The following is a 12469-nucleotide window of genomic DNA, read 5'->3' as shown; positions in this document are numbered from 1 at the left end:
AGTTCAAGATGGGTTTAGTAGGTTACTATATAACAATAGTGACATTTACTTATCTATTGTTGGCAAAGGAACTAGTTGAGAACCAAAAAAGAAAGTATATATATAGGAGCAAAACTTAGACAATTCTATGGTCTTTGTTCCCACTTTGACGCCATCATAAGAGAAGAAAACCAATAACAAACATCTTAGACCAGTCATAGAAAGAGAAAAACAAATCAATCTTCTCTTTGTGTTTCAAAATTGCAAAGAGAACAAAAGAAGTTATGAGTGATTTAAAATATCGACTAAAGGTGATGGTGATGATGATGGCGATCGTTTCTTGGAGATGTGTTTTGGGATTGGAGAACATAAATCCCATATTCTTCGATGAAGGTCTTTCTCATTTATTTGGTGAATCTAATCTCATTCGATCTCCTGATGATCGCAGCGTTCGATTACTCCTCGACAAATACACCGGTAATTTTCTTGTCTTTCAAGTAATTATTTAGATATTATTAGTACAAAGATTTCTCAAGAAATACAATTAGTTTCACGTTAAGAGACTCGAGTTTTAGGTTTTTGATAATGATGATAATCTCTACTTTTAATTTTGTGAGTTGCATGGACATTATAGTAATGGATATGAATGGAATGGTAACTCGATGGTGATAACATACTTATGCGATTAAACCATCTTGTATCATACATTCAATCAGGTTATAATGGTTTTCACATGATCATGCGATTATACCATCTTTTACCAAACATGAACTTTTGCAAAATTAAAGTTAAAAAAAAAAGGACTTTTGCAAAATCTTGATCTAGATTCAATCATCATGTTCATGTAAAAGCAAATGATGTGACATACTCAATTTATTTATTTCACCGTTTGTCAACTTTGTTAATAAATTTTCTTGAAAATATGTCACTACTTAAAGTCGTTGGGTTTTTAATTATATAGATTTAATACGAAATTAATTATATAAATGAATTCCATAGGGTCAGGATTCATATCTTCAAGCATGTATCAACATGGATTTTTCAGTTCGTTGATAAAGTTGCCAGGAGCTAACACGGCCGGTCTTGTAGTCGCCTTCTATGTAAGTCATTAATCTTTTTCGATTTCTTAAAATTTAGTAAAAGTGATTGGATGTGAAGTAACATTCAATCCAGACATCAAACGGCGATGTGTTTGTGAAGAACCACGACGAATTAGACATAGAGTTTTTAGGGAACGTTGAAGGGAAGCCGTGGCGGTTTCAGACAAATATGTATGGAAACGGTAGCACAAGCCGTGGCCGTGAAGAACGTTACCGTCTTTGGTTTGATCCTTCCAAGGAGTTTCACCGTTATAGCATCCTTTGGAACCCTACCAAAATAATGTTAGTTTCCTCTTTCTCACTCTTTTGTTTCTCAACAACTTATAATCATTGTTTTAAAAATTGTTAGGTAAATGATTTGGAGAGTAAAATAGTATTGTTTCGAGCTAATTTAAAAAAAAATAAACTCATTGTTAGGTGATCTAGAAAAGTAGTTTTTCAAGTCAAGAAAAAGATAGTGCATGTGGTTTTGAATAGCTTTCATAGTGTGCATGAAATGTAACCGCAATATGTACACGGCAAACACATATTTCAAATGTATTCTCATTTACACGCATGAGAGTAATGATCCTGTTCACTTTGGATTTATTTCTGGATTTGCATAGTATATATACGAATATGATCACATTTAGTTTGATTAAGACTGAATCGGTTTAGGTCACAAGATTTGAAAATCATATTGATAAACTTGCTCTAATTAGCCTAGGAAAAATATGGAAGATAAAATTCAATATATAACAATGTTGTTTAATTTATAATTTACAGATTTTGGGTAGACGATGTGCCAATTAGAGAAATCAAAAGAAAAGAAGAAATGAAAGGAGACTACCCGCAAAAGCCAATGTCTCTCTACGCAACCATTTGGGACGCCTCAAGCTGGGCTACTTCCGGCGGTAAATTCGGAGTCGATTACACATTTTCACCTTTTGTCTCTGAGTTCAAAGACATTGCTCTTGACGGTTGTAATGTCTCCGAGTCACTAACCACCGTCACCAGAGATAACTACAACAATATCAATTGTTCTGCCTCGGACCAACTTCTCATGACCAGCGATTACTCAACCATTAGTCCTAAACAAGCAGCTGCAATGCGACGGTTCAGAGAGCGTTACATGTATTATTCGTATTGTTATGATACCGTACGATACGCGGTACCTCCGCCGGAATGCGTGATTTTAACAGCTGAGAAGGACCGGTTTAGGGATACAGGACGGTTGAAGTTTGGTGGTAGTCATACCAAAGTGCATAGAGCACGGAAAAGACGGAGGCGGAACCGGTCCACGCCGGTGGTATCGGCTGAACTATAGCATTAATTAGTTGAATTGATTCCCGAGTATGTATATATATAGTGTTTTTGTTATAGATTTCAACATGTTTTCACGTTTACATTTTAAAATATTTCTTATATAGAGCACACATGTTAAAATTTTATAGTTAATGAAAAAATCGAAATCTACCAAAACGTAAGCTTCATTGTTGCGTTATTATATACCATAAAAATCTTAATCTGCTATTTTATTTTTTTATTACCTTATATTGTTTAATGGTATTCTATTTATATTGTTTAATGGTATTCTATTAAAATGCAAAATAAATTTTACATGGATATGACTAACGGTCATATAGCTTGAGAGCGTAGCTTTTGAGAAATAGGTTTAAGCTTATACCAGCCTTAATCTAGTAGTAAAGTAGTCCTTATGGAAGCCAATTCTAAATAAAAAATGGTAGTCCTTATGGACCAATAAAAGCTAAAGATAGGGAAGGAGCTAATGAATAAATAGGTTGAAGTTAAACATACACTACGAGTATACGAGTGATTAGTCGTAGTTGCTGACAATTTATATGTTCAGATATATTAGTCATTCGTGACTAGTCGTATACTCGAATGACTAATTGATCTGAACTTTATAAATTGTAATTAAGCAACTACTTCTTTTTTTAACTCGTGTGTTCAATAGATGACATGTAACGTTCCATGAACATAAAATAAAGTCCATGTTGATTAGTATATATATTTGGATCATCTGCATATACCCAACCAAAAGTAAGATTGATTTTTTAAGGTATCAATTTGGTTTATTTAAACAAATCATGTATTTAATTTAACAGTCCTTTCCCAGATGTCGATTTTCTGGTGAGTTCACAATAGCGAAAAAAAGTTTTATGGTTCATGTTAGCAAGCAGATTGGAGAATCCCACGGATGTGGACCAAAAACAAATTTTACAAGCCAAGAAACCAATTACTTCACAAGCAAACCCATATATAACTCATTTAAACATAAGATTTGATTCTTATGGTTTTTCCTCTTCTCAAGAAACCAAACAATAAGTTAATATAAATAATATTAAAAGATTAACATCTTACTGTTACCTGATAAAACATGGGAAAATATATTCCTATTACTTGAAACTTTCATTCAGCAAGTAAAGGAAAAAATCGTTCTCCGTTGTTTCTTTTCTGTGCTGTTGTATACACCCCAAAGGAAGAATTGAGAAAAACGATATGAAACCGAACCAAACTAGAGCAAACTAAACCGGAAATGTTTTCAATTATACTTCCAAAAAACCGGTCATCCTAAGAACGGAGTTACGGTGACGACTCAACTCTCTCCCTTTGAGTGTACAAAAGGAAAACGCCATTTGCGCCTCCATTCTTCGTTTTCCGATGATTATATGTGGCGGAGTGATCTCTCCCTCCTCCTCTTCCTCCTCCTCCGCACGCCGGAAAATACTTCTCGACGGGATTCTCACCGGAGATGACTTTTTCTCCATCGCCGTCGTCTTTGTTTTGTTGTTCTCGTCGATGCTACTCTTGTTCTTGTTCCTGGTATAATATTCATCGGAAAATATAACCTCTGATTCTTGAAGTTCTTCTGACATTGAAAGGTCGAAAATATCTTTGCCAAGAACGTTAGGGAAATGACTTTATTGAAGAGCGTGGTTAGGACAAGAAGACACAACTATGGGGGAAAATGGAACTTATATAATCGCTAACAGAATCTCATGTTTTACACGTATATATATTGTATATGTGTGTGTATTAATATTTTCTTGTGTTGCATCAGATGGCGTCATCGTGAATGTGTTTGAGTGAAGTCAAGGGATTCGATGTAATAATTAATTAATCATTAAGGATGTGACAAGTATCGTAAATTACACAAGACTTTGTATACACTTACACATCAATTTGCCACAAAATAATCGTAATCCGTGTGGGTATGTAATTACTAATTAGTAACATCATGCATTCATGCCTCGTTTGATTCAAAGTTTCTCATAAATGACGTTTAGGGAATTTGAACAATGCCACAATTATTAGAAACGGGGCAAAATATATAATTTTCAATGTTTTCTATTTTTAAAGTTATAACTTAAATATATACTTTACTCGTTTCAAAATAATCCATGTTTTAAAAAATTGTTATAAAATATACATTTTTTTATATTTTCAATATGCTTTTTATTAGGTAGTAAAGGTAAATTAGACACTTCGAAATAGTTAATAGTATTTACTGTACTGTTATTTACTAAAACTTGTAAAAAGTAGTTAATAAAAATAATGCATTTTGTCACCATAATAATGAATTTATATAAAAATAATAATATCAAACAAGTATTAAAAGGGGAATAAGCTGATCAGAGAGCCTGTCCACGTAGGACATTATAATCGTCCAATCACATTACAGTTTTTTTCCACGTTAGATTGTGGTTGTATAACTTGGGCTTACCGATTTCTTTTGTTAATATGTCGTGTTACATTATTGGCCCATGTAGCCCATCAGATTTGCGAGACGGACATCTGATACCTCACCTCTTGATCTCGCCCTTTCTCATTTCTACGCACCCTAATTTTCAGATCGATTCATCACCCCTTTGCTCTTCCTTTTCTTTGTTCTGTTCCTTTGCTCTTCCACTTCTTCTTCCGTTTCACGATCTGACAAACGAACAATCGATACATCTCCCTTCACCCTCATTTATTTATGGCTTCTCTAGGCTTTTCTCATTCAGATTTAATTTATAAAACTCTTGATCAGAGCTTTATTCCGATTAAGCTTCGTTGTCTATTCTCATTAGTACATTGCGATGAGTTCCATCGGAAAATCCACGTTTGCAAGTGATTCCAACTCGGAGAAACCAAAAGGCGTTGAGGCTGACTCCTTACCCGGACCGATCAAGCCCATCGGTGCACCCTATGTCTCTTCCGGCCTCACGATCGGCGATCCCCACTCGAAGACAGCCAAAGGCCAGACGTCGGTCTCCTCCGGTCTGACTAAACCCATCGGCAAGAACCTCAATGGTAAGAACCCGTAGCGTTTCGTTGTCCAATTATATAGTCCGTTTGATTGCCAAAAAAAATTATAGAGTCTGAAGCTTTGTGATTTTAGATAATGAGATGAACAATATAATTTTTTTGATTGCCAAAAAAAATTATAGAGTCTGCAGCTTTGTGATTTAAGATAATGAGATGAACAATATAATTTTTTTATAATCATTATATTTGATTATTCAGAAATTTAAAAAGCATATGTAATTGTGGTACAGAGTTGAGTTTCCTTTTTTGATGATGGCAACGTTCATATTCATCTGCAGGTACGATCATTCACACCACGAAGACCGGTGTCTCTTCAGGCGTCAGAGGCAAAGCTGCTGTCTCCTCTGGCGTCAAGGGAAAAGCCATTGTCTCCGATGTTGGGGAAGTGATGGCTTTCAAAGATGTGAAATTCGGACCTAATCAAGGCGAGTTGAGGTTTCGGTTGATCCATTTTTGGGAAGCTAGAAATGTTCTGACGAAGGTGATTATTGGTCTCGAGATGCTTCTCATCGACCAAGAGGTAATAAACCGTATTCTTTATTACAGTTTAGTTTAAAAATTGTTTAGCTGAGATACTGATAAATCATTTTAAATCCAAATTATCGTTTTATTCTTTTGTTCGCTTAATGCAGTACGGGTTATATATCTTTAATGTTTTTTTTTTAAGATTTCCTCTCTAGCATTTCTGATTTAATTTGTTTAATGTTGTTAACAGGAAACTGTTATCCAGGGCTTCATTCCAGCTGGGAGGATAGAGACTTATTTGCCACACATGGAAGCTGGTGGCATTTACAGGCTCAACAGTTTTTACGGGTCTAAGAACAAGACTTTGTATCGGGTAGCCGACCCAAGTGTCACCATCACCTTCTCATCGACTTCTGTCCTCTCTGATCTAGAGGACAGTTTGGTTTGTATCCCTGAGGACCGTTTCCGGTTCCGTGGATATGAGGAGTTCGATGCTGCTTGCGACTTGAAAGGGGATCTTTATGGTAGGTCCTCACTGTTGTATAGGATAATGTTTAATCTGATCTTAGATGATATGTTTTCAATCGATCAAATATATTCAGCATTGTTGGCTAGGATTGTGTTTTGATCCCGACTTACATTTTTAGATTTCGTTGCTGGGTTATAAAATATAAAGCATTGAGTTTGATTGTTTTATTTTGCAGATTATGTTGGCCACATCAAACTTGTGAATGGGCAGGTTCTTAGTGACAGTATCGTGATAGATGATGCTGAGATAGCTTCATCCCGCCGAGTTCTGCTTCATGTTCAAACTCATGAGTAAGCTAATTTGTATCTTTTTACTTTTCATTTTGGTAAATTCATCCATCCTTTTGTCTCTCTTATCACACGAGTTTTCGATGTTGTAGTGGTCCGGTGATGAAGTTGTACCTATGGGATAAGGCTGCTTTTGACTTTAGTGGAAAAATTAAAGCATCTGGAGGAACTGCACGTGTTATTTTGGTCACCACCTTAAACCCGAAACGATTTGGAGGTTCGTATTATCAACTTTACTTATTGTTTTAAGAAGTACATAGGATGGTTAATGAATCTATCTGGTCATGTTAGTTTTAACTAATATGACTGCATTTGATAGAAATTGGCGCTTATTAGCTATGAGGGAACCGTTATGTTCTGAGATAACAAATATTATGGATATATATATATTATTATACATCTCATTTTACATCAAATTTTGACTCTGTATTATAACACTGGATCTGTTATAGGTGCCCTAACTCTCTCCACTATGACATCATCACGTGTATTTTTGGACAGTGATGTCCAAGCAACCCGTGATTATCTCACTTGGTAAGCATTCCTTTATTAAATGTTGTTCGTTGTTATTCCATCATTGTATTTGATGTTTGGATGTTTGCTCAGGTTGAACTCGAACTTAGCTGTTGCTAACAGAGTTGATGCAGACGTTGTCACTAAGACTGAGACAGTGACTATAGGCGAGCTCTTTTCCTTTATGAAGCAAGAAGCTGCCAAGGTCGTACAGTGCCAATGAATAACACATTCAATATGATAGTCATAGTTTCTCATTTAATTGTTTAATATTTTGCAGGTTGCTTGGTTCGAGTGCATAGCAACCATTGGTGATGTTGCGCATGGTTCAGCATGGTATTACATAGGCTGTGGTGTGTGCCATACTAAGGCAACCAAAGGGCCTACCACCCTTATGTGTAAAAAATGTGGGAAAAGCGATATTGTTGGTGTTGCACAGTAAGTGGCTCAGATTTACATACACTCATACTTCAATACATTCATTGATAATCTGCCCATGACACAGGTACTTAGCCAGGATCTCTGTCTACGATAATGATGATCATGCGTCTTTTGTTCTCCTTGGTGATGCTGGTCATGAGTTGACTGGAAAGAAAGCTTCTGAATTGGTTGAGAGTTATTTCGAGGTAGTTGCAAACCTGCCATTCTTTGTTATGTGAAACTGTCTTCTCCCCCATATATTTAGAAATATATAGTAATAATTGTTTTAAGTGTATGTTAGGCCAATGAGGATGTAGGAGATGATCATTTGGTCCCGGTGCCTCAAGCTCTGATCGATTCCATAGGACAGACTCACAAATTCATTGTGAAGGTATCAAATCACAATTTGACCGGCAAGACCCAGTCTTTGACTGTGACAAAGGTGCTCACTCCAGAAGTTCTAGAACTTGAAGGCAATTTAGTAGGAAATGTGATTTTACCAGATGCCCATGAACCTTTGCAGAAGGGAGTTGCTGAGGATGGTCCTTCCACACGTTTTGAAGAATCTGATGGTCAGGGGGTGAAAAGAACTGCTGATAATGTTGAGGCAGAAGATCCCAAGCGAGCCAAATGTGGCTAAGGTGTGTTAAGTGGTGGTTTTATGGTTACTGAAACTCTATGCTTTGTTTTTTTTTTTCCAATTTCAGACTTTATCTTTGCATCATTGACTATCTTTCTTATGATCTGTGTTGGCTATACTATGTACAATGATCTCTTTTTTTGAGTTCAATGTTTGATCATTTTAGTTTCATTAGAGCTGATGCTTTACGAGTTTTAGATGAGATTTGTGGCTTTTGTCTTTTCCAAGCCAAAGGATGTCTAAGCCGCGGTAGGATATGGTATAGTGTGTTGCTCATAGCTTATAGGGTTGAGCCATATAGTCATCTTGCGATCTAGCTTCTGAACTATAGAATAGCGACATTACAAGTAGAGACTCGGAAAATTAGAGTTTAAAAATAAAAAGTCATTCTTGCGATCTAAGGGATTCATAGTGGAAACTTGCTTCTTCAGTTCACTTTGTACTTTTGTTTAATAGTATATCACATGAGTTCAATGTTTTTGACTCTATGACAAATAAGATACAAAAAAGAGTGTGTATATGTATCAGAACTTGGGAAATCATTCAAAACTATTATGTATTTATAAAGGTGAAAATGAGAAGGCTAACTCCCAAGCAGATGACCAGATCCAATATTTGTATAAGCTGTTGAGGAAATTGAGTTATATACATTATAAAGATCAATCAAACCCAATTAAGTTAGGAACAGAAAAAGGAAATTAAAAAATAAGGAAAAATGAAAAAAGATATTGCAGTGAAATCTATTTTGATCTCAAATATTAAAATTAAAAATACAATTTTCTTACTATCATATTAAAAATTAATATTATAGGAAAAAAATCCGGGCGTAGCCCGGAAAACCCCCTAGTATTTTATTAATGTCTGAAAACTCTAACACATGGATTATTTTGAAACGAATAAAGAATTTTATTATTAGTTTCCCAATTTGTGATATATATATATGCCGGCCTAACTAGAAGCTACTCATTGTAACAAGGACAGAGAAATACACATGAAAGCGGCAAACAAAGCGGAGACTGCGAACAAACCCTTCCTTCTCTCTACGCTGGCGTTGGTGGCCTCTGCACCTTCGCCGGTGGCTCCCCTCTAACCCTTTCCTCTTTTATATTTGCTCCTCCTTCAACCCTTCGTCCTATAGCCATTTTGTCGAAACCCTAGAGCGCCGTCGGAGTTTAGGGCCTTCGATCTGGAGATCCAGTGACAGATCGGAAGGATGGTGGTCGTCTCCGGTGTCTAGACGTGGTTGTGGTGTCAAGGGAAGAGGTGGAGTCGGTTTTTCGAGTTGTTGGATCTGGCGGACAATTTTCAGATCTGTTTCCGTTCCGCCGGTGGATGGTCATTGAAGTGAGTCTCCTGTCGCGGTTCTGGTCTCTGGCTCCGTGGCGATGTGAGGAAGTCGTTGTCTTTGTTCTTCGGTAGCCTTAATATCTCGGCTTCGGAGTCGTTTTTCAACTCTTCTCAAGATGAGTCTCGATGGCTTCGGTCTTCAGGACAGTGGGTGTCTCAAGCATGTCTTGTCGTAGTGGCGGGTGTATCAAGCCCGTGTTTTGCATCTCTGGTCAATAATTAGAGTGTTGAAAGGACTCTTGTATCTTTGTGTTTGTGAGTCTTAATCGGTATGGAAAAGGTAGTAAGCGTTTTGATAGTTGTGACTTAGCAGTCTCTCTTTTAGGGGTAATGTGTCCATTGGTTGCTTGGCATTTGGTTCTTCTCCCGTGAGTGTTCATGGAGACGTTCGGTTGGCAAGGCTTCATCGTCTTGGTGTTTGGGTGGGCTTCTTTCTGAGATCGTAAAGTGTTTATGTATCCAAGGCGTGTGGATCGATTAGCGTGTTCTCCTTGTCGAGTTTTGAAGTCTCTGGGTCTTGATCTTATCGTTTGGTGGGCGAGGCAGCAGCGATAAGTGTGGTTTGGATGCAGAAGTGGAAGGTACCGGGTGGCGGGCTATAAGCAGCAACGGTAACTCCTGATCATTGGCATTTTCTCTTTTCGAAAGACTGCTAGGTGTTATGATGTGTTACGCATATATGTTAAATGTTCCTGGTTCTACTGTCAATCTAGTTTTATGTTTTTTGGTAAGTCATCCCTGTGTGGGTTCGAGTCGCCCCAATATGGATTCTAGTTGTCGTTTTCTATGGGCTCTTGGTTCTGAGGTTATTTAGTTTGGCCGCCGGCTTTTGTATGAATACTGGTATTTTGTGAATGAATGAATTTCAATTTGGGAAGAAAAAAACTAGAAGCTACTCAAAATATGTGTTTGGGGCTAAAATTGTTTTAATAATTTAAGGGGTAAATAGTTAGTAAAAATGCCTATGACTCTATTGGTAATTGTCTTTGTGTGCATAATGAAGATCACAAATTCAAATCCGTTTTTGAATTTTTTTTCAAAAGCTAATATTAATGAGCCAATACATTTGATATCTTTGAGGGTCTAAAATATTAAGGTCTGGCCCTGTATATATATTATTATAAAATAATTTCAACTATTCGAATATATTTAGCATATAAATTATGTGGATCGAAATATAAATACAAATATAATATTTTAGTAATTTATAGTTCAAACTTCAAAGTTCTTAACATTTTCTTTATCTGACATTGCATCTAGCTGTTTAAATAAATATATTGTTGATGTATGTATTAATTAACTCATCTACAAAAAAAAATTAACTCATCTACTGATGATTATTAAATTAAGTTTATTTTACATCTTCAGGAAAAAAAAATTCTATTTACACTTGCTACGAAATTTCAATGATTGCGAAGCTGAGTAGGTGTAACGCTACTGAAAGCAAGTCCTGCGCGTTTCGTGGCTGCGCGGTTACTCGCTCAACGCTATGATATTCCCTTCCACTCGTGCGCTAACTTGAACCACACGGTGCCGTGTCCGAATTATCCAGAACTGGGTCATTGGTGATTACTTGGCGGCGTTTGTTAACGGCCAACAATTCGTTGCTTTCGGAGAAGAAAAAGGGAAAAAATCAAATGTGGCTTAAAAAGTCATCTTCTAAATTGTTAAAACTGCATATTAATGTTGATTCTAAAGGAAACAAACTGTGTGTATGATTATTATTAACGCGCTATACAAACTACTCCCTCCGTTTTTTAATATAAGTCGTTTTAGAGAAATTTTTTTGTTCCAAATTATATGTCGTTTTCGGTTTTCTATGTAAAATTTATTAATAATTAATGCTGTCTAACCAATGATAATATATCTTCTATTTTTCTATTGGTTGAAATGTGATTAGGTAAATAATTAATGATGTTTTTATTTAGAAAATATAAAAAATTAATGATTTTCTTAATCTATGTGCATAGCTGTAAAACGACTTATATTAAAAAACGGAGGGAGTATTAAGTTAGTACGGCATGAAGTTGTAATGAAGTTAATCTTTCAATCATATAACAAAATAACTCAATAAATTAAAAATATCAAGTAAGTTATTAAAAGTAAAATATTGAGGAACTTCTTGAAATATAACAGAACTTCTTTGATATTTCTCTGGGTTTGGTTGAGTGATTCCAAAGAAAATTTAAAATTTATTGAGTTATTTAGTTATATTTTCTTGACAAAAAAAATTTATCCGTGAAGTTGTCGCAAAAGCAAGATTTTATTAATTGAGACACGATTATTAGTGAGCAAGACATGCCTTGAGGGGTACATATAACAAAAAGGGTTACTGAAAATGATTGATTCCATCAAACCATCATAGAGTTAGGAACCTTCGATGGTTGAGGCAAAATTTTCTTTTGTGATTTTGATCATATAGTTGTTAAATCTTACAAAACTAAAATTAGAGAATGATTGATAGGTGTGAAACAAAACAAACGAAATAAATGCATTTAGTGCAAAGCAAACAAAACAAACCAAATATTGAAATATTGAATGGGAAGTATATCAAACTTTAAGTAAACAAAAAAAATGTATTTAAGTGGTAATTCAAAAGTATACAAATTATCAGGCTTTAGTTAGGTAATAGTTTTGAAATGTCCAATGATTAAAAAGATTTTTCTTTGTTCAGAAAACAATACTTCAAATTAGGATGGCACAAGTTATTGTTATATGCTCCTTTTTGTATTTTTGTAGTATAGATATTTATATGACTAGTGGTGTCTTTACGTGTTCACAACAAAACAAAACAATTCGTTTTAAGATGTATAGTAGTTTTGTATTTACGTTTTTACGTGTTCACAACAAAACAAACACGGTACGTAAATGCATTATT

General features: G+C 35.5%; 3 protein-coding genes across 4 annotated transcripts; 2 read left to right on the top strand and 1 right to left on the bottom strand.

The window, feature by feature from the left end:
• Positions 1-71: 71 nt before the first annotated feature.
• LOC103861029 (probable xyloglucan endotransglucosylase/hydrolase protein 29) lies at positions 72-2487 on the top strand. Of its 2 annotated transcripts, XM_009138735.2 has the most exons (4): positions 72-456; positions 979-1079; positions 1153-1361; positions 1845-2487. In XM_009138735.2, the coding sequence occupies exons 1-4, from the start codon at positions 264-266 to the stop codon at positions 2383-2385; spliced, it is 1044 nt and encodes a 347-aa protein (XP_009136983.1). In that variant the 5' UTR covers positions 72-263; the 3' UTR covers positions 2386-2487. The 2 variants fall into 2 exon arrangements, with proteins under 2 accessions (XP_009136983.1, XP_018513015.1); XM_018657499.2 differs by lacking the exon at positions 979-1079 and having other exon boundaries at positions 367-456.
• An 898-nt stretch (positions 2488-3385) lies between these two features.
• On the bottom strand, positions 3386-4014 carry LOC103861028. Its single transcript, XM_009138734.3, has one exon. The coding sequence runs from the start codon at positions 3956-3958 to the stop codon at positions 3629-3631; it is 330 nt and encodes a 109-aa protein (XP_009136982.1). The 5' UTR covers positions 3959-4014; the 3' UTR covers positions 3386-3628.
• Positions 4015-5099: 1085 nt separating this feature from the next.
• On the top strand, positions 5100-12049 carry LOC103861174. The gene is made up of 10 exons (XM_018657549.2): positions 5100-5375; positions 5669-5910; positions 6106-6379; positions 6560-6674; positions 6764-6888; positions 7124-7205; positions 7278-7389; positions 7465-7622; positions 7690-7810; positions 7906-12049. The coding sequence occupies exons 1-10, from the start codon at positions 5162-5164 to the stop codon at positions 8242-8244; spliced, it is 1782 nt and encodes a 593-aa protein (XP_018513065.1). The 5' UTR covers positions 5100-5161; the 3' UTR covers positions 8245-12049.
• The last annotated feature ends 420 nt before the right edge of the window (positions 12050-12469 follow it).

Source organism: Brassica rapa, chromosome A03 (assembly GCF_000309985.2).
Source record: "Brassica rapa cultivar Chiifu-401-42 chromosome A03, CAAS_Brap_v3.01, whole genome shotgun sequence".
NCBI lineage: Eukaryota > Viridiplantae > Streptophyta > Magnoliopsida > Brassicales > Brassicaceae > Brassica > Brassica rapa.
This window is presented reverse-complemented; position numbering and strand designations above follow the sequence as displayed.